The sequence below is a fragment of the Colletes latitarsis genome, chromosome 14 (genome assembly GCF_051014445.1).
Source record: "Colletes latitarsis isolate SP2378_abdomen chromosome 14, iyColLati1, whole genome shotgun sequence".
Classification (NCBI taxonomy): Eukaryota; Metazoa; Arthropoda; class Insecta; order Hymenoptera; family Colletidae; genus Colletes; species Colletes latitarsis.
The window spans coordinates 25,252,409-25,274,965 of NC_135147.1; the positions used below are offsets into that span (position 1 = coordinate 25,252,409).

The window sequence follows — 22,557 nt, forward strand, 5'->3', positions numbered from 1 at the left end:
AAGAAATTTTGTCCTGTTTTGTGGTCTAGTAGTCTGGAAGTATTTCTTACAATCGTTTCGCGTTGGTTATTAAAGGTTTTGGTTTTTCTGATAAATTTTTAGATAATGACTGCGTGTTAGCATTTTCTTAATGTACGTATTTATGTACGTAATTAATATAGGCATCCTGAGTTGTGTGGTAGGAACCAGACATTTTGTATGTCTCCGATAGAGGGTAGTACCAACTGCATTTGGGTCATGATTCCTGGTGTATTCGTACTCGCTTGATGGCGCCACGCGCACAACAATCGAAACCGTCGAGTTTTCTGCTTCTAGTGAGTTGTGGAATCGGCCATTGCTACAATATTTTTCTCGAGATTGAAAATCTCCAAACATCGATGGAGATACGTGGACGATTACGAATCTCGAGGTGAGTTTCTGGATCTGTTTTCGTATTTGTTCGTCTCTGCTTTGGCGCGTTTTCGTACAGAAGGCAAAAATAATAGGGCACCAACGATCTGCCAAATTTTCATCCGCCATCTTTGTTACAAATTCGTTTATATCTTGCTGTGTATGTTGTATTTTTTCCTGTAGTTTCGTATTTCATGTTTCGTCTGTGAATTTTATTCTGTCGTCGATTAACGCCACGTTCAGCCCAAATCGCGAACCCATCGGATTCCTATTCGATTTTGTTTTTTGATTTCAAAATTAACTACGCGGGTTTCACAACAAGGCTGTTATGGCCTTGGTTTTTTTTTTCGAGAAAAAAAATGCGAGTTATGAAATCCAGCGTGTGACGATAAACGAGAATTCGTGACTTTTCCCATACCGTGCTGATCCTATCTCGTGTAAATCGATACACTAATATTTAATGGTACGATATCGTTTCGAATTTGCGTACCAAAGTTCAAATTATTAACTCTGCTTTTAACTGTGTACTTCCTACTTACAACAATTAGTTACATTTTAAGTCCAAGTTGCACGTTTATTTATAATTGAAACAAATTGGAATAACATATTTCGAAAGATTAAAATGCACTTGTAAACTAATTTCAGCTTTTATGTAATTCTGTAATTGTACTGTAGCTTTGAATACAATTTCAATAGGATAATATCATTCTTTATGATAGACAAATGCATCGTATCAACACATAACAAATATTAAGGAATTCGAATGTGAAATAATAACATTAGTGTTTTTGTCATAGCAGTCGCGAAATTTTTTCACTTTACACAATTAAAATTGAAATACAATTTTTTAGTTTAAACACTTCGAGTACCGACTGATGAAACTACAAATTTCTTTATTACCGACAGTTTAGCTTTCCGTTTTTGAAGGTAATGTTCAATTGTATTTAACAAGAAATGAAAGAATGGTTACCTAAAAGTTCTTGTTAGACCGTCTCATATTTCGTACCGTGTTTGTACATTTCAATGTACGAGGATGTAACTTTCACTATACGTAATGTAAAAAAGATGATTAACAATGACTTCGTTTTCAACGTACGTCGATGGTATGGTAAGGTTAGATCCTTGGTGGCCTTGAGCCGTCAATAAATTTTGTCCCAAGTGTAATCAATAGCCTTTTAAGTGGGTGTTGTAATTATTTTTTTACTGCAAAGGTCAGTTCCACTTTCATTTTCATAAAGATTTAGCATCGCGTTTTGCTTTTATTTTCCTTAATAGAAAAGTAGATGTTCTCGATTTGTTGACTTCACGTGAAATACTTATTCGCATGTAGTGTAACGCAGTTTGAAAAACAGGCATATAGATCATTGGATACAAGTCTGAATTTTGTGTTCGTACAGTATCAGAGACACGACACAGTTAGGTGAAACGAGAACACGAGAAAGCGAGAGTGCCATATCGATCCGGTTAGTTCGTAGTCTACCTACCTCAACCCTGGTTATACTTTTACCGGCTGCCTCCACGGGCATAGGTTCCCATATTTTTTTCTCTTTGTCAATCAAGAAATATTTTAGGGCACATCTGTTATGTTAGATATCTTTTTATTTTGTAATTATTTTATTTAACACCGAAAAGATTGTCGAGAGCTCGCTAGTGCTGCTCTGTGCCTTATGCAAATCCCTCGATTACTGCACTTGTCTTCCTTATCGAATGTGTCAGGAAATATCGAAAATACGCGACGCGAGGTTGCATAATGGTTCTTATTGTGAAAATAAATGTGCAGTCTCACATTTGAACATGAAACTCGACGCAAATATGTTTGGAATTTCAGTATATTGCTGGTACGTTTCGATTGCCTTTTCTGTTTACGTTAGTTTCGACGAAGGTTAGAAGAAGCGAGTTGAGCTAGGGTCATAAACCTTTCTCTTAATCTTCTCAGACCCTTTGTTCATGTCAACAGACACAGTTTGTTCATATTCTACGTAAAATCTAGAATCAAATATAATAAGAAGCTTTGTTCGTGTATATTTCTTTCTTGGGACATTTATGAAACATTTCGACGATATTCGAATCTACACACGAATTTCTCGCATTTCTTCTAGCGTGTGTGACGCTATTGACAACAGCAGACACTTGATTAGCCTTGCAAATTAAACTATTGGATTTTTCGTGCATAGTCAACATAACTTCTCGGTCGAATAGCTTTTTACGCTTCCAATTAGCGTCATTTACTATAGAAATTATTTCTTTTAGAGAATAGACGTTATGAATAACTATCTCACTGACCTCGCTCAAAATCTAATCAAACATTTCGACGAGAATATAGAGGTTAAATATGAAGTTTTATCGAAATCTGTTTAGATACAATCGCGATAACAGACGTATGACAAATAATCGAATTATCGATTGTTCTGTTAATCGAAGCCCTAACTTAGGTTAGGTTTTCCAGTAGTTAACCGTCGGTATCGGTATTAAAAATAGATTCCTTAAAAACTGTTCGAACGAGAGGTCAAGTTCGGAGAGGTGGCGTTGTGGTATGTCAACAGAAAACACCGGTGTCTACGCTGGTGGGCTGTTTTGGGCGGGCGACGGTTGTGCACAAAAACGGCGGCAGTCAAGTTCAAGGCCACCCGACCGCCTTTCTCCTCCTCCGTCGACTGACGAGCCACCGCCGCCGCCTCCAGTGCTACCACCACCGTCGCCACGACACCACCACCTCCACCGCCACTCTGCTGTCAGAGCCACCGCCCCCGTCTCCCACCCACTCACCCTTCCATCGCGATATACACGTAGCACGCATAACGCCAGTAGCGTATCAACTCGGAGCCGAGCACGGGACCAAATGTGTCAAGCATGGGGGTAAAGGGAGAGATTTGGGGCTCCATCGATCTACTTGCGTTTGAAAATTCAATTGCGTCGTACGTGTATGTAATGCCACTCCGTGCGTTCTATGATAGTCCTACGCTCGTTACCTAATTGTGCCGTCATTTATCCGACAAACCCGTTCTTTAAAATATTCGAAGGAGGTCGATTATTCAAGGGAGTCCCGGTTAGTCGAGATTCAGAATGTACGTAGGAGAAATTTGAATCGAATATGTATCTCGATTTGTTTTAAGGTGATCCGGGAGTCAAGAGTTAATGACCGATTGGTCATGACCATGACAATATTCACAGCGATATTTTGCTCGTACGAGCACGAAGCGATAACAGCTGTGCTGGAGATTAGAGTGGTCGGTGATTTTATCGTCGATACACACGGTCGAAGTCAATTCGAAGACCGTGAAAATTCGATGATTCGCTTGTAGAATATTTCGAAGGTGAATTGTGCAAGGAAAGTGAGAGTGCCTAGAGAACTTTGCCGGTGGGTCTATGAATAGAATACATATTTCGCTGATCTTCATTTCTTTGTTTAGAACAGTGGTTCACAACCATTTTCGTTACTGGGTCACACAAAAGAAAATGATACTTTCAGGTTGGGAGCGAAACATTTTTATTTAACGTAAATAATACATTTCCACGAACCTATATACTCAAGGGTAATTTAGAACCATGCCTCCCAACAGTCTCATAAGGTTGAAGAAGAGGTAGATATTATTCAAATCTTTATTTTCCTCTTACTGTCGAATATCTCGAATATTTAGGTCATAGTTGGGAGTTCTTTATACATATACCACACATTACCTCAATAAGTCGGCCTATAGACCTTTCATGTTTCATCATTAAAAGGATTGGATTTTGCATAAATTAATGTCAATATTGAGAACATCGATAATAGGGGTCACTATTTGCACCGTAACGTGTTACGCGTGCAGCTAATTAGTACGCACATAGTTAATTAATACGCACGATAGTAACCTATAATCGTATGTATTTGGTCGACGCGTGCGATATAGATCGGTACGCGAAGACGATACGTGCAAGTTCGTTGGTTAAGCACGCACAACGCATTTTTGGTTTATTCTTTTGTTCGTACAAATCGTCTATTCCCTGGTATCAAATATTCTGGGACAATCCTATGTTTGCGATAAGGTAATTAGTGTAGTAAAAGTGCGTTTCACGGATTTGTGGCGCCCGGTGTTAGGATCGGCTGGCTCCGAGTATTACCGTATCCTCTGTATTGGCCGTCAGTCGCGTACGACTCGTCGGGTCGTGAACGTCGTGGTAGGGGGTAGTGTTCACATCGCGTGTGCGCGCGCGTGCCTCTATCTCCGCGTTCGTTGTGAATGGTTAGATTCTCCGGGTTCGTGATCGTTTTCGCTTTTTCTGGTGGAAAAGTGTAAGGATCAGCGTCATTCAGTCTCCGTACCATTGTGGAAGCTACCGATAGATGCCATGGATTCCTGGATGTACGATGTGGTAGGTGTCATCACATAACCTCTTTCTTCTTTTCGTTCGATCTCGTGGCTTTGTTTACGTGCTGCGCGCGCGTTTCCATGCCTGCTTCCGTGTTAATCCTCGTTGATCGAGCACCACGACGAACGTTTGATCGTTTCGAAAGCCTATCTAGCGTTAAAACAGTTCGTACGTATCGAAGAAAAGGATGTCTTTTCGCGTGTCCTTCGTGGGAATGTTGTGTTTTGACCGTCTTGTGGAATTTTGTTGTCTTCACGCGCAGAACGTTTCGACGTGCACCGTGGGCACGCTCGAGTTTGCTTGTTTTCCGATGGTATACGAATACGTATTATCTTTGTACCGTCAGTCAGTTTTAGCGACAACTCGGTTATTACGTTACGACGTGTCTGTTAGGTAATCTATCTCTTGTGGCTCGCCGATCGTTTTTCCAGGCCTGCCCCGGCTTTTAACGTTACCGGTGATCCGATGGCGGATCTGCGTTTTCGTTTGACGACCAGCCGAATTCGCGAGCCAGTAAAATTAGACGATTAAGCGTGTAGCGTGCTCGAATACGTTCCATAACGGTAGGATAGGAGCTGAAATATTTTGAACGCTCGACGCGCACGAATGCTGGAATGACAAACTTGTTTGTTTTGATGGCACCAAACACCTGAACAGGCGACTCGAGCCTAGAAATTCTTACCAAATACCTTTTTTTTTACTTCACGATTCCAGCAAATTAGTCGTTCCTTGCGAAGCTTACTTAATTTTCTGTCGTTTCCACTTGATTTTAGAGAAAATTTACAAATTGTACATTAAAAATGTGAAAAAACAGGAGTCACGATGATTATCTGTGTTTCTTTTATAATACTTCCGATTATTTTGCGATAATTGAATTTTGCACACGTTAATATACAAATGAATTTCGACGATAACTGATAAAACAACAGTTTTACGTCAGACTGTCAACGAAATAATCTTGATCGTTCGAAAAGTCTTCGATGTTTTCGATCGTTGATTCTCTTCCCATTCCAGAAACGCATACTTTACCGATAACGAAGACAGCTACGTTTATCGAGCGTAAAATACCGTGCATGTTTCCTTATAGTTTTTACCGTTTACGGAAGTGGCGGTAAGAGAGAGTTCTTACGTGCACGATCTTTGTATTTTCGTGAAAGTCAATCTTTGGAGGTTATAATTTGGTTTGTACCGTCTTACATTGACGTTGTGCAAATCTGGTCACGTTAAATTCGAATTTCTGTCACAGTTTCTTTTGCTTTTACGGCGATTATTCGTAAACGTGCTATGGGGCTCTCGTAATTGTGTGTGTCGTGACTTGTAGGCATGGTGTCTGGTCGCTCGGAGGCATTAAAGCTCTCATACGTATCTACGCCCACGCAATACCGGTCTTACGCAATTCCACGTGCTCAAGGAACAAGAGGACTGTGGAATCTCGGTCTCGTTCGCTCTGATTTTACTCAGCCTTTCGACGAACGCGTGTACCGCCATCGTTACTGACGCGTTCTTGAACTCGATCCGTGTCAGCGTCGATAAAACGATGTTCCGTGGAACAAATATTGGTCGATTTTATCGTTTGCCCTTGCGAACGATAACCGCATGGACGTTTGATTTCGGTCGTAGCGCGTGAAACGTAAGAATACAGATAATTCGTTTAACGAATTACCATTAATTATTGAAATAACAAAAATTACAAATATTATCGAATTTATAATTGATCGTAAACTAACGTTCCAATTAATTTTCATCGAGATGCGTGGACTGGCTTTCGACGCTGCTGTGGAAATAAAATGGTGGATCTCGACGGGAAGAGTGGAGTAGAGCCGACCTTTGGAAAGCTGATAAAAAAAATATTCGTCGCGTGGATGCGTCACCCGATATTTTCGGACCCTTGACTCTTTTACCTTGAGTTAGAGAAGCTTTCAAATCCGTTACGAGTTGAAGGCTCAACCTCCGCTTAGCCACGAACACTTGAGCCTTTATGGATTCCCATTCCTGGCGAAGATGGATTTATTTTCGCGACGAAGGCGTTTCTCGTTCGAGCTATTTTTGATACCGCGAGGTTAGGATCGGTGTTTTTCGCCCGTAGACGAGTATTCGTCAAATTTATTACATTTTTTCGGCCAGGGGGGAGGGGGGTGATATATCAAAGTAACCGTCGATGTTCGCGAGACGGCAGAGTGCGTTCGAACAGCGTTCAAGTACCATTGCGAAGGCCGTGTTCGCGCGTATGTAGACGCGCGCTCTCAGCGAAGGTCTTGCTTCGTTTTAATTCTCTTTTTCTCTCTCTCTCTCTCTTCGCACCTCTGTTACCGTACACGCTGCGAAATTTCGCGCGATATTCGCGCGTACACGTGCTCGCCTGGCACGTATGAACCGAGTACATTCAAATCCTCGTTCTACAGGGGGTTCGGGGAGCATGCACACTCCGGGACAAAAAAGATAAACACACTTCCAAATTACTGTAATCATTACAAATTCAGCTTTTTGTATGCACATATTTTCAGACTGTCTTTATTGATACATATGGATAAAATGAAATGAACCTTCCTTAATCTATCTATTTAAAGAAATACAGTTATTGGCAAGATATAGAGGGACAAAATGGTAGCACACTTAACGTAAAACAATTAATGATTAATGCTTAATACTTTGTAGAACCTCCTTTGCATCTAATAATTTCAATCAATCTGTTTGGTAGAGATTTATACAATTGTTTAATACTTTTTTGGCTAATATTCTCCCACTCGTCCAAAATGATAGATGTGAACATATTCATTTTTTTCAATTTATAATATCAAACGGGAGAAATTACAAGGTGCTATCTTTTTGTCCTGGAGTGTAAATCGCGTGGATCGTTGAGAACGACGCAACGATTCCAAAATCATCGAGATTGTTCTTGTTAGCTCATTAATACGAAGGTTGTAGGGTGCGGTATAATAAGAGGTAATCCCACAGGTTTTTTGATCGATCGTGTTATTGTCCGTGAAAAAGCCTCGGTAGTTTTCTTATCTAATGACGAAACACAGAGGGGCGCCTGCCATTAGGCTACCGCGGTCGCGTAGCTGTGTTGTCTGCTTTTGCAAGGAACGCGCCGTGTAATCATCGGCTTTCGGAACTCGCTGGCAGTGGGGGTGGAAGTTTGTGGCCACGAGACGCGTCGGTGACGTCATCCGAGAGCCGGGCCAGTCCCTAACCTTGGACAATGCGCGAAACAGGCTATAATCTCTTACGTGCAATTTTTGCTTCGAAAAATGAATACGCAATAGCAGCTGCTCGATTACTTTTCTTTCTTGTATCCGTTTATCGCCAGCCACGCTCTGGTCGATCCGTCCATATTACGGTAGTCGTGCATCCGCCATATTTTCAGTACCAGACATACTTATGTCTACTTTATGTTAAATTTACGCGTATTATGAATTTATGTACATCGAAATTTACGGTCGACTTACGTCAATTTAACTCGTTCGATCAACAACTGGTTTCTGAAGACTTCGTCGATCGATTTGATACGAACAGCTTGGAACAGCTGTCTAGAGATACCGTAACGAGCGTTTGTAACAAGTAGACGATGACATTGACACTGTATCAGTGAAGTCACGCATACGTGACAACGGCCGACAAAGATTTAACCCTTAACTTTTATTTTTTTACAGATTCTGAAACATTTTTCCGTAAGCAAACGTAATCGAACGAGTGGGGAATATACCATTAAGCTTTAAGCGCAGAGAAATCCACGCCCTAAAGATGACGAGCAGAAAAAATAATGAAGCAATTCGAAGCGCCGTTGGCGAACACATAACAGGATACTCGAGACGTTCAGAGCGAAGGAACGTCGTTCCTAAATTAGCCGAGTGATAGTCGCGACGTTATTATGCCGACTCGTTATTGCGCTTTCTTTTATTGGATAAACTCGCTGCGAAAACGGAGAGAGCATAGTTGTTACCGAAGCTCTCTTGCCTTGACCGCGACCCAGGGTCTTCATCCTCGAGGAATCGATTCGTTCTCTGAACTTCTAATTCTGTAACCGCCTACGCGTGCTCGTGTAATATTGCCATTTCGCGATTATTGTAATAATTCAGGGTCATTGCAACAAACTTGTTGCGAAAACTTCGTGTAGTTGCAACTACAACTCTTCTATTTCTTTTTATTTCCATTTTTTAACGGGAGTACATCCGACGGAAGTACCCTGGAACCTCGTTTATCGCTGGAAATCGGAACTGAAAATCCGTCTAATGATAGAGATCACTGAAATCTAATAAGTAGTGGTCCTGTACAGTCTATTCCCGCTACTACCTCCAACCTTACTTGTTGCTTAGCGATCATCCTAAGGATTTTATTCGCGAATAACGTATAAATGTGTTAGATTCGTTCGTAACAGTAACATAATTTACCTCAGTGGAAGCAACGGACCGTGAACCGAAAACATTGTAAATGCTCACTTCCGGTTTTGTTTTGGCACAAGACTATTTTTCCTCGTAACCTTTCTTGATTTATTTTGACGTTCGACCGAGATTCGTGATTATGTTGCACGAAATAACATCATGTTGCGCTTTTAGCGAGAACTGTTTCACTTTGTCATCCGAAAATGTTATCTTGGTATCTGCAAATGCGTGATTGCTGATCTGCCACTATTCGTGATACCAAAATTAGCCGAACACTTATAGCGTTTGACGTCACGCTCTGTTAGTCCTGCTTTAATGGAAGAAAATTCTTCCTCCGATATTTCCTTGAGAATACATCTTCTTTTAGGCGTCTAATCTAACCACGACCAGTATCTGGCACTAGTCATGCCAAAGATCGTTTGGTCATTGTAATTATCGTTGCAAAATTACGAAACGCTTATTCATCGAGTAGAAGTTCATTAGTCCAATGAAATTTGGGCGTGAATCGGCAGACAAGTCGTTTCGTTCGCCGATAATCCGCTTATCAACGATTCGAGTGGAATGATGCGCCTCTTATCGCTCGGCTTGAGGTTTGCTTGTCAGGCGCAACTGCGGTGCCACCGTTTTTAAATGGCATAGAATATTATGCAGAACGATTTTAATCGAAACCGTGCATCGTTAAGGCCTGATAACAGATAATGAGTTCGCGTTATTGAATCGAACGGAATGTCCGTCTTCTGCTAGATGGTGTTGGTGTAGATCAATGCGACTAATGACGCCATTTTCATATTTCAAAACATGCAACAGAAAAGTATAATTGTAGTATTATTATTATCAGCATTATGATTCTTATTTATGTGAAAGTAGAGCTCCTTCGTTCGTGCGAATATATTACTCGTCCGCGTTTACATCGAGGCGGGACGCGTGTCCAGCTTTTCTTGGTTTGCGTGAAACGCGCAGCGATCGATGTCGCCTTTTTCATCGTCGACACAGCGAGACGCTCTAATTTATAGCAAGGACTCACGATCGAGGAATTACAAGTTAAAATATAGCGACTGCGAGAAGCGACCGTTTCTTTTTCTTCATCTCGCCTCTGCCGCCCAGGCTTCTTTCTTGCTTACATAATCGACCTGTTTAAAAAGAGGATGGGCGAGACTTGCGCGCGCACCTTGAAAATTTCGATATCGCGTGGCGCGACTCGGACTCGATTGGGAACCATCCTGCGGATGGGGGGTGTCTATAGGTTTCCGCCACATTAGCATTGCATTTTCGATCCTCGATTCACTATTTATTAAGCTGCCATAATATCGGGGTTAATGGAGCAACGAATGAGAATGAAAGTTTCGATCGTATGTTACGTTCGTTGAGAAAATTTGGAAGTAAAAATATTTAAAGGTGCATTGGAGATAGAGGCGTGGTGCACACCTGTCTATCGCACGCTTTCCCTCTCGAGTCGGACGCAGGCGGTACACGCGAAAAATGTTAGATGATTCACCGTTGGACCTGCGTTTGTGTTGCGGTGCTCGGCCTGCACGTGTCTGTTGTAAGCCTACTCGAGAGAGAAAACAAGTTTTCACTCGCTGTTACTTAATGGCAATTTTAAACGCGTTTTATTTCTCTCGAATCGCGCATTTCCTTCCTCGGAACTATTTCCGTATCATCAATGACGATAGAGACACTCGTCAGTCGTGCAGTACCCAAGCGTGACTCGTACTTTTTGGTGGGATTTTGCACAGTGATAGTTCTAGAGATGCGGAAGTTATTGATATATGGTTTTATGGCCAGACGATTAGTAGTTTAGCAGTTATTTAACGTTAGTGTTTTAAGATGCTCGACGTCTTCAGTAATATGAGGACCCAAGCATCTTGACATTAAAAATATCTTCTTAATATACCGAGGTATTTCGTTCCGACTATAGTCGACTCAATAAACCCAATGTTACTGATTCCACTTGGTGCTGTACAGTCTTGTAACATTGCGGAACCTCGTTCATGCTTAATCGTCAGACTCTTGTAACATTCCGAGCAGTCTTCGTATAACTCGCTTGCAATCTGAAAATATGACAATGGTTCCAAAATTTTCGTCACGATCCCATTACGACTTTGGCATTCCGCGTTTTGCGACCAACTGTATGTTATGCATAGATCGTCCTAACAAAACCTCGAACGCTGGCAGCGAAAAAAGCATGTGGGCGAGGGTAGCCCGTTTCATCGTGGCCGTCGATCGTTGCTTAAATAATAAACGAAATCGTTATGAGGAGCCGTACATACTTCGATCGTAATTAAGCCGTGTTATCGCGATAGAACTGAAATTGTTAGCGCAATCGATATTTGGGTCACGGCCTCCTCTAAAAACGGACGCCCCTCCGATCATGGGCGCGATTTTTTTTCGGTTACGCGCGCGCGAGCGCTCGCGAGCGAGAAACCGCGTATGCAACACGAAAACCTTATTCGAAACGAAACAGCCGGTGGCCTTGATTCGCCGTTGAATCGCGCTCAGAGGTCGCTCGCGCGGAGCGAAATAATACAAGCGAACGATTTCGCGCGAGTTTCAAGGCATGCGGGTGTTTTAAGGATTCAACGATTCCAAGGATCGGGGCCCGTCGAGTCCGCGTAATCGGATAGATTCCCCGCGCAAGAATGTTGCGGTTAAAGAAGAGCCTGGCGGGATTCCTCCTCGGTTCGATTCCGCCCTCAGGATTTACGCTACGGTTCCTCGTTCGGACTGTCAGAATCCGCGGACAGGCGAACGGGGGAGCGAGCGGACCGAGACACCGCTGCGAAGCAGCCAAACACGAGGAAGCTGAAACGAAGGGAGATGAATAAAGAGGGAGGGAAGAAAGATGGTTAAAGAGAGAGAGGGAGTTATGGAGTCTGCGACGTCGTCTGCGAGTGGGGATAATGGTGGGACAGAGAGGGTGGACGCGAAACGGAGCGAGAGAGGAACAGCAGTCGGATGGAGGGATTCAAGGTCGCCGTGGTCGGCTGTTTCCGTCGGTGTTCGGCGACGGCTAAAATTGTGTTGGCGCGTTTTGCGGCCTTCGCGAACGCGGCCCCGTCTCTCTCGCTCTCTCTCTCTCTCCCACTCGCAGAAAAGTCAAGTTCAAGGCTAGCCAGATAGCAGCGCGCGATACGTTTCTCTTTCTTTTTCCATTCTTCGCCCGTTCCTTCCGTCTGGGTTTCGGTAACCGCTTAATCGAACGGCCTGTGGTCGGGGTAGGGGCGGTTGAAGGCGGGAAAAACGATAGTCTGCGAATGCAATGCGGTCCGCTTGCGCAATCTTCAACTCTATGGCGTTTCTAACTTTCTTTTTTTTTTTTTTCGAAAGTTGCCCAGTTCTTGTTATTCTTTTTCTCCGTTCGTAACGATCAAAACGAGAGAACTGGCTGTGATACGGGGACTCTTCTCTGGTCCGTCGTTACATCGTCGGACCGACTCTGCGCGCACGTTGCCGGCGGTTTTTATTTCATTAATCCGAACGTGGGAGACGCACGCGCGAAGCAATTCGCACGGCTCGTCAAGTTCGAGGTTAACCAGATGCTTCGATACTTCGCTTTGTTTCTTTTCTATTCTTGGTCTCCTCGCGATCGTTCTTCCTTCTTTTCGTCTGACCATCGGTGGCTATTTATCAGGGGTTGGTCCAATAATTTCACATAAAAAAAACGATCCTTTTGGAACGTTCTGTTCGTGAACAAAATTGACAATATCATAGAACTTTGAATCGAATTGTTAATAATGCAATTATTAAAGGAACAGGCCCTCCGACCTACCGAGGTCGACCTTTTCTTTCCAACGTTCAGTGGGTCAAAAGAGTTTCCTGTCCGTGACGTCAAAAATAATGCAACTAGGCAACCCGGATTACGCGGAACAGTCGCAGTCCCGATGCACACGAGTTTCATAAATCTGGCCACATTAGTCTATATAGCGACTTGATTCTGCGCAGTATAAAAAAAAAAAAGAGTAACGTCGATAAAGAATCGAGCTTGCGTTGTCTATTAATTATTCTCGTACGGTAATTATTTATGCTATTACGTGCATTAATCTCGCTATTAGTTGCTCCAGTAAATTGAAGTCTAAGATTACGTTACGAAAACGAAGGTCAAACAAGTTTCCGTACGTTGTATGGATTACCAAGGCAATGCGCATAAACAGAGCCCGTAGATACTTCGAATGGAATTTCCACGTCAGTTTGATAGTGGGAAGCACAGGAAACGGATGAATTACAATCGTGGGACGATATTTCTACTATGGGCGCCATTGGGATCTTTTTGCTATGATTCATTTTCCATATAAATCTAAGAGAACGTCCATCAGGGTTCTCTGAATCTTTTAAAAACGTTTCGATCAACTCTGGTTGAATGTTCCCGCTTTCGATACGATTTAAGTCCCGCAGGTCACAAACTGTGTTGCATACGGATATTAAATAACGGCGTACAGAACTTTTTTCCCCCGTGTTTCAACGAGAGGCGCGTTAACGCGACGAGACGAGACGCGACGCGAAGTCTAATAAAATCGATAACGCGCGAGGTTCGCCGCCTCGGAACAGCTTTCGCTATTATTCCCCCCTCGGTGAATGGCTGCGTCACGATTCACCGTGAATTAAAATTAAACGCTCGAACGATATCGTTTTGAAAATGGTCGCCACCGGTCGCGATAAGAGTTCGCCGCTGCTAGTAAAGATCGTCTGTCTCCGGTCGTCGCATAAATCTCTCGGGACCGCGTTCCAACGTCTCCCTTTCGTATTACTCGCAAACGATCGCAACTGCATCCCGCAGAAAAGTCAGGTTCAAGGCTAACCAGATACTCTGCGCTCCTTCCTCTTCCCCTCTTCCTCTTTCTGTGTGCATTTAATATACGACACCGTCGGGGAAAGGAGCGGAGGAGGACGAAAGAGGAGCAGGCTTACGCAATCCTTTCACCGTTACTTTGTTCTCCGTCGCCCTACCTACCGTTCGCCCAAGGGATCTCCCTGCCAGACTTGGACGAATTTTATTTTCGATAGGGCATTAAGGGAATCAAACGGCCACGTCGCGATATTCAGCCACGACGAACGATCGTTCTTTCCTCGCTAACGAATCCGTGGCTTCGTTCCCTGCTCGAAGACAAGCAGAAGAGGAAATGTCCTTTCGAGTCAATTAATTTAAACCGGCGCTCGCCGCGATAGAATTACGGCGGCAACTTTTCGATCTTGCACCACGATGAGACGAGCACCGAGCCACGTTGTAAATCAGCATTTATGGCTTAACTAATTGCGAACGTTGTCTTAATCGTTGTTTGATCGGTGCGTACGAAATATTGCTCTTCTGATGTTTCAATTTTGCTGGCAGATAAAAACCGAAACGACGTTTCGCGCGTGCTAATTTCGTACCCAGCCGGATTAAGGGGTTACACCATATTGGAACGTGGGTAAAATTTTTGTTCAAAATGGCGGCCTTAACGAGATCGGCTGTCGGGACTTGTTTCGAACGAAAACCGCAAGAAATAAATGTACGAACCATCGTGAACTTTGTAATTCTAATTACTTTCTAAGGCGATCGTTCAATCGCGAGGATCTGGCTCGTGACAATAGTCAACAGGCGTGCCATTTGCATCAGCCTTTCTCCACTTGCACCAACTTGACGCTCCTGGACGATCATTCCTCTACCTTGACTTTTTATTGTTTGAATATTTATGTAAACACGTTATTCAATTATTTTCTCTTCTTATTCGTCAAAGTAAGATGTCTAATCCTGAAGAGTTTCAAGCACCCAATACGACGCGTTAATATAGCTAGAAGAAAGAAAGAATAGTCTCGAATTAAGGGGAACGTAGTGCTACGATTAAGTAGAATGTGGACAGCGTCGAGTAATTTTCCCTTACGTTTGATTAAAACGTCTGACCCAATACGTCTCGCGGGGAAGGTTTTTTTCCCGCGAGGAACACTTATCGCGCGTGCTTAGGTTTAAAGAGGAGGAACCGTCGGTCTCTGGCAGAAAGTTTTTGATCAGGCACGGCAACGCGAAGTTCGATCTCGAGCAATTACGTATTTCAGGGGTACAAAATGTATTTTAATCTTCTTTTGGAACCGTGAATCCCGTTTGTTTTTGCGTGTAAAAAGCATCTCCACTTTTACACGCCGCGCCACAGTGTCCGTGCTTGAATTCCAAGAACATCGACGCTATGTACTGCGTATTTTCTGAAGTCAATTCTAAAAATGCTTGTGGCGTTGGTCGTGCTTAAAAATAGCGGCGAAAAAAAAAGTGCAGCCGACTGCAAGGCGGACTGTCTCCCCACGGTTTTCTGGATATGCCCCGTGCGGCGTGTTTAAAAGGAAATCGAGGAAAATCGAGAAATTACTTGCTCCTTGTTAAACGTAGTTTCAGAAACGCTTTTGTTAAATAGACGCAAAGATCGAGTTTAATTGTTTTTCAGGTTTGTATGATGTCCGGTGCCGGCACCGAAATCATGATCGGGAATAACAGGACCATGGCGAACATCAAGCAGGAAATCGAGAACCCTACGACACCCACGCAGAACTACCAAGTTTGCTCGCCGACTACCACCCTTCAACATCAAGAGGTATTTACAAGAGGTTTTTACAATTGAGAATACCAGTTGGAGACCTAAAATCAGTTTAAAGTAAGCCAGACTGTGTCTTCGTTGTGCGACATATTTGAAACGATCGTTATTTGTTGTAGGTGATATGCGGTAAGGTGGAAATGCCGGCTGACTATGGCGGAGGCGAAGGTAGTCCTGACAGTCCAGAAATGCATCATCACTGTTCCTCCACAACGCAGCCCTTAGGGACACCTGAGGTATAAACGATTATGATCAGTGTATGCGAAGAATAGCTGACCAAACATAGTTTAGAGATTTGTAGCGACGATCATGACGTTACTTCCTTGTAGATGGGAACTAGTATAGTAATTATTCGGTAAACGATGGAGAGAATGGTGATTAGTCGCGGTCGAAAATTACAAATGTCCTGGACACGATTAACACGTACAATAGACGCGTGATGTTGTTTGCGCCGCGTATAGAGTGCATTGTTATGCATAAATAGGTGTGTCGTATCGCAATAACAAAGAGGCTGAAAAACAGTTGGTCTAAACGTTTAAACGAAACTTTAAGCTGTGTTTACTTGGTCATTATTTGTTGGACTTTATGCTTATATAACGAGCCAACAGTCGCTAAATTGAACTGTCTCTGTTTATTTAGGGAGGCGTTAAAGAGGAGGACATGATACCTAGAAGGCTTTGTCTCGTGTGTGGGGACGTGGCGAGCGGATTTCATTATGGGGTCGCCTCTTGCGAAGCGTGCAAAGCGTTTTTCAAAAGAACGATACAAGGTAAGAAGAGCTCCTTCGTGGTTATAAATATTATTTTTTCGCAGCGTTTTCCAGGTAGCATCAACGGATTAATTATAATTGCTCGACCCCTTGACTCACCTATTAACATCTTGTACCTTTCCCATTTACGATTAACGTTGTGAAGTAAATGTGTTTTCCAGATTTGGATTTGCACGTCAATTTACGAAGTATTCAATAATTGTTAAAACTAATACAGGAAACATATTACTATCGTTTGTTTGTACCAGCAAGTCTTTCGTTTTTCTTCTACTATTTAAACAGTAATACATATTTTGGTGCATTGTACACTTCAAATACGGAGACCTTTCGGCTAAATTCGAACAATAATTAGAAAAATATTGAACCACAAGTGATTGTACTAACTTAGCTACGTTTGTTGTTGTTCGTGGAACCGACGTTGGTGCTACCTGGACGAGGACCGCGTATATTACGATAAAATAGCGAGTAATTTCACAGGTAATATCGAGTACACGTGTCCGGCGAATGGCGAGTGCGAAATAAATAAACGCAGGAGAAAAGCGTGCCAGGCGTGCAGGTTTCAGAAGTGCCTTCGACAGGGTATGCTGAAGGAAGGAGTCCGATTGGATCGTGTTCGAGGTGGCAGACAAAAGTACAGGAGATCCACGGATCCCTATACACCCATAAAGGCAGCCCCGTTGGAAGGTGACTTTTTAAAATCGTATTACAAGTATCAAGTTTATGATCACATCATTATATACAGGGTGTTCGGCCATCCCTAGGAAAAATTTTAATGGGAGATTCTAGAGGCCAAAATAAGACGAAAATCAAGAATATCAATTTCTTGATTGAAGCTTCTTTAAAAAGTTATTAAAAAATTAAATTAAAAAATTTCAAATCATTCTGAAAAAATTATTTTTGGTTGCGGGGGTCAATTACAATCATTTTTGGTGAATAGATATACCTCCGAAATCTTACCCACTTTCGAGAAAAAAATTCGAGTAAGTGCTGAAAGTTTTGGATCAAAAAAAAGACTTTCGAATCGTGTTGGAAAAATTATTTTTAGTTGCGGGGGTCGATTACAGTCATTTTTGGTCAATAGACATACCCCCGAAATCCTACGCACTTTAGAGAAAAAAATTCCTTACCGAAAATGTAATGTCTGACCATACGTTGACCTGTTTTCCTGAAATTTTTCGGCGAAAAAAAATTTTTTCAAATCGTTTTAAAAAAATTATTTTTAGATGCAGGGATCAATTACAATCACTTTAGGTGAATAGACATACCCGCGAAATCCTACACATTTTCGAGAAAAAAATTCGAGAATGTGGACAAATTTTTCGACAAAATCAAACAATTTCAAATCGTTCTGGAAAAATTATTTTCGGTTGCGGGGGTCAATTACAATCATTTTCGGTGATTAGACATACCCCTGAAATCCTGCGCATTTTCGAGAAAAAAATTCAGTATGGTCGGAACTTTAAACGTTAATAACTTTTTAACGAAGCCTTCATCAACAAATTGGTATTCTTGATTTTCGTCTTATTTTGGCTTCTAGAATTCCCCATTAAAATTTTTCCCAAGAGTGGCTGAATACCCTGTATAGAAGCTGCGCGATGCACATCATGATAGATACGATTAAATTTTAATCTTTTATATGTTTCTAGCAAACGTAGGAACAGGAGGTTCTAACGAAATAATAAGTAAGCTATCGGCTTCTTTCAATTCACTTAAACCTTTCGCTACGAAAGGCTATTATAGTGATCGTCCGCGAACATGTCTCCGCGTACGAACGGCCATTGTAGTAGACGAATAATTACAATAGTAGTGCACGAACAGTCAGCTCACCGTTAAAATATTCCATTGTTGCGACACAAAGTTCATCGATAGTATTACATTTATAATCAGTTAATTACATTTTTAATGCCGTGAATGTTTTCTTTATCCATTTAACCCTTGCAAGGGGTTTGTATGATATGTTACACACTGATTTTAATGAGGTTTCATAGGTAGCCATTTGCTTAGAGAGCAAGAAATCTTATTCATTACATACTCAAACTACATTAATAACATGTATCATAAATGTTTTAGTTAATTATCTACCCACGAAGCCTCATTAAAATGTGTGTAACGTACCACGTGGTCCTCTTGTTAGCTATTTTCGTAACTTTGAGATTAGAATGTATTAGATACGTCGATAAAATGTACGATTACTTACATTAGTATGAAAGCTAAGGTTAAAGTAATTTTGTTTGACAGGATGTAGTGTTTGTTTTCACAAATCCATACTCGTGACCCGGCTTCAAATGTAGCGGTAACTCTTTTTGGTTAGTTCCATCGTAGCGAAAGTGTTACACGATCCTCGAAGCTCGATTCTGTTAGTAGCTTTACGTCGTGGCACGAAAACGTTCAGTTTAACACGTTTCTTGACGTTGCATCGAAATACAGTGAAATACATTCGGTAAACGGTTTTATCTATCGGTAGATAATAAAATGCTGGAAGCTTTGGCCGCCTGCGAACCCGACATGTTGCAAGTGTCTAATCTGTTCCACACTCTCGACACGGATCAAAGAATACTTGGTCAGTTGTCGGACCTGTACGATCGAGAATTGGTTGGGATAATCGGTAATTAATATAGTTGCTCTACCTAGGATGTAGCCATTCTTATTTAGACGTTGCACAATTAAGCTCTCTGGGGTCGTTCGTTCGAAGGTTGGGCGAAGCAGATCCCTGGATTCAGCACTCTAGCTCTGAACGACCAGATGCGACTTCTGCAAAGTACGTGGGCCGAGATATTAACGTTTAGCCTCGCATGGAGAAGTATGCCAAACAACGGTAGATTAAGGTTTGCCCAAGATTTTACCCTTGACGAGCGACTCGCACGCGAATGTCACTGTACAGAGCTGTACACGCATGTGAGTATATGTTTGAACGCATATACGATAACGTTGTAGCGAGTTCTTTATAATAATGCATTATATCGAAACGCGTCAGTGTTTTAATGATTTTAATCAACTTAGAGGTGATGTTTGTGTTTGAACAGTGTATTCAGATCGTTGAGAGGCTTCAACGGTTGGGCTTAACCAGGGAGGAATATTACATGTTAAAAGCATTAATATTGGCAAACAGCGATGCGAGGTGGGACGAACCACAGGCGCTCTATCGTTTTCGAGATACTATTCTGTATGCCCTATCAGATTGTGTGGCAGCAGTAAGACCAGGACAAGCACTTCGCGCCACTCAAAACATGTTCCTAGTGTTGCCTGGTCTCAGGCAGGTCGACGGAATTGTTAGAAGATTTTGGTCTAGTGTCTATCGAACGGGAAAAGTACCTATGAACAAGCTGTTCGTAGAAATGTTAGAAGCTGCTCATTATCGATGAAGCGCCGACTTGGACTCGATTTAAAGAAAATGTGTATTAAAGGACTCTTAGAAGCGCTCGAACCATTCGCCGAAGAATGATCAGCGTTTACACTTACAACACTCTGGCAGTGAGTATATAGGGTACGTTTCGTCGCGTCCTTGGGAGTGTGAGCGAACACACAGTGAGTGATAGTGAGACGTAAGAAAAAAAAAAAAAAAAAGAAATAAGAGGAGGGACACTGTGCAGTTTTATTATTTTTCGTTAAGAGAAAGACTCATGAACAAAAAAAGGCTTTTTTTTGACAAGCGAAAGTGTTGAAGCGTGGAGCTTTGGCCAGTGATTCCAGCAGTCGTTGAAACACGCGAAATAATTTTAGGATAGCAGGCACACACTTTTGTCGAAGTAACCAAACTTTCCTTTTCGAGTACCCCATTTACAGGTACAGAGAAAAACAAAACGATGTTATTTCAGGATAGGGTACCTAGTACAAGATGCGAGACGCTTTTTTCCGGAGCTCTCACTTTAGGATAGTATATGAAAATCTGTCGACAATGATAGACGAACCTACCAAATAAACAAATAAATAAAAACGTTTTCATTTACGTGTACTGATCAGTACGATCGCGTGAAACACCGATACCAATACCGGTGATCGTAGAAATCAAATGCAAAATGTAACTAACTGTGGGTGTTTGACATTATATAGTTAGCATCGTGTTACCAAATGACCACACCAGTTTAATCAAAATTACATACGTAGCTGCAGATATTTTAGTTACGTCTTTTCTCTAAAACAAAAAAAAAACAAAAAGATGATTCAGTCAATACGAGGTTAGAAAAAGACGCGAACTCTCTATTTTTAATAGTGTCGATGAAAAGGGTACGTCGTTTTATATGTAGAGGTAACTGCACGTTTTAATACTATCGAACAGTCGTAACGACCGCTATAAATGTAAATCGATGTGTGTACTGCATTGAACATCCATAGTTCTAGTTCAGCGAAATGAATTTAGTATGGCGCCGTTGTACAAATCGAACCAATCATATGAACCAAGAGCTAGCTGGCCAGTGAACAGGGAAAAAAAAGAGCAAAAGAATGGCTGGATCGTTCTCCATTTAGGGCCATGCTGCTTTCGTGAATTTTTTTTTTTTTTTTTTTTTTTGTACAAGATATTGCGGAAAAGAATAGTTTCGGGAACGAACCTTTGGCCAGGTTGCCAGGTTCTTAGGAGAGAGAGCTGAAGAAAAATTTAATCGATTGTTGAAATGATCGCGAAAAAAATGTTATTCGCGCGTGCCACACAGAGAGCATAGGAGAATATATAACTGTTAACTGGAGAATATAATTTATGAAGTACAACTCCAACTTCAAACGGAGGTAGGGTTTTTCTTCGCTTGTTCCATTCTCTTACGTTTATCGCGTTTTGCTTTCCATTTTAGAAGTTTTATTATACGATTTTCTATCGTAGGTAGCTCTGCTTCTACGATACACAGTGTAGAAACAGAGATACCCAAATACACTTCTACTCTCGGTAACCATATCATCTCTAAAACTTTTACGCAACCTCTTTTGTTTCTCTGCGCGAATAATTCGACCATCGTTTACGTTTCCAAAACCAAATGGTTTTTCTTTGTAACTTTTACGAAGAAATTACATTTTTATTTCATATTTACAATTAATTCTTTGTGCTTCCAAACCGGAATATTCCCGGCAATTCTGTCTGCAATATCCTGGCCTGGGATCGCAAAGGGTTAAACTTCAGATCCAACGTACAGCACTAACCTCTAACTAACCACTCAACGATAATCTGCAACGGAAAACCGTTTTCTTATATTATATTACTATATTATATGTATTCAGGGATCTTTATTATCTAGTTATTATTGTTAACGAGATCTGTGCAGGGACTCTCAGAGATCAAATGAAGCTCGGGTCAGTTACCTTTTAGAGGTACCCAGTATATCAAAAAGAAAATTCTTTTTTTTTTTTGCAATAGGTATTCCGTCTTGGATGTGGTTCTATTAATCGTTTAAACAACCAGATAAACAAGCGAAATCATGCTTAGTGGCTATAACAATAAAGAGTAGAACAATTGGTCTTATTAAATTATTAATCGATCTTGGGAACATTTCTTAAATATCATTTTGTGTAGATTTGTGGTCCCCGAAGATGTTGGGCCCGGGCCACATGGCTCCTGTGAGAGGGCTTGGGATCTATGCACGGATCTTCCGCATAATATCGCTTTTTTCAAGCGTACAAAATCGATAAATATCGCGTAGGAGCCACTACTCACATGCAAAGCAAAATTTTATTTTTCAAAAGGAGGAGACGCGCGTTTGTAACCGATCCGGTGAAATTTTTATTTGCCGTTTACGCGCGGCTGGGTCTTGTGACAAGGTTCTCGCCGATCCTTTGGATCCGCCGTTTGTTGTTTCGGGGGAAAAAAAAAACTAGTCGATATTAAGATGGAAAGAGAAAATTATTTAATGGAATCGTTGTAAATGAATATTTTATCGTAAGGACGTTATGATTCGGCTGATGTTCAAATGTTTGGCCCGCGATCGATAGGATCGGTCAGGACCTTGGCGATCCCGAGACGCGGGATAACTCATGTAACGTTTTAGAGTGCAATAATATCAGGATACATGTGATCGCATTGTTTCTCTCGGCGGCATGATCGCGACACGTCCCCTTTGAGTTTCCTTTGATTTCTGTATTACATCTTCGTTCTCCTACCCGTTCGAAACTTTGTTTAATCCTACTG

General features: G+C 41.8%; 1 protein-coding gene across 7 annotated transcripts; it reads left to right on the plus strand.

Moving 5' to 3' along the window:
• The first annotated feature begins 270 nt into the window (after window positions 1-270).
• Err (estrogen-related receptor) lies at window positions 271-22,444 on the plus strand. 7 transcript variants are annotated; one of them, XM_076781280.1, is made up of 9 exons: window positions 271-409; window positions 15,533-15,679; window positions 15,799-15,915; window positions 16,319-16,448; window positions 16,911-17,132; window positions 18,095-18,130; window positions 18,913-19,053; window positions 19,141-19,343; window positions 19,472-22,444. In XM_076781280.1, exons 2-9 carry the CDS (start codon window positions 15,539-15,541, stop codon window positions 19,808-19,810), a joined length of 1,329 nt encoding a protein of 442 aa, XP_076637395.1. In that variant the 5' UTR covers window positions 271-409; window positions 15,533-15,538; the 3' UTR covers window positions 19,811-22,444. The 7 variants fall into 7 exon arrangements, with proteins under 7 accessions (XP_076637395.1, XP_076637396.1, XP_076637393.1 ...); XM_076781281.1 differs by lacking the exon at window positions 271-409 and adding an exon at window positions 3,112-3,311; XM_076781278.1 differs by lacking the exon at window positions 271-409 and adding an exon at window positions 3,971-4,743.
• The last annotated feature ends 113 nt before the right edge of the window (window positions 22,445-22,557 follow it).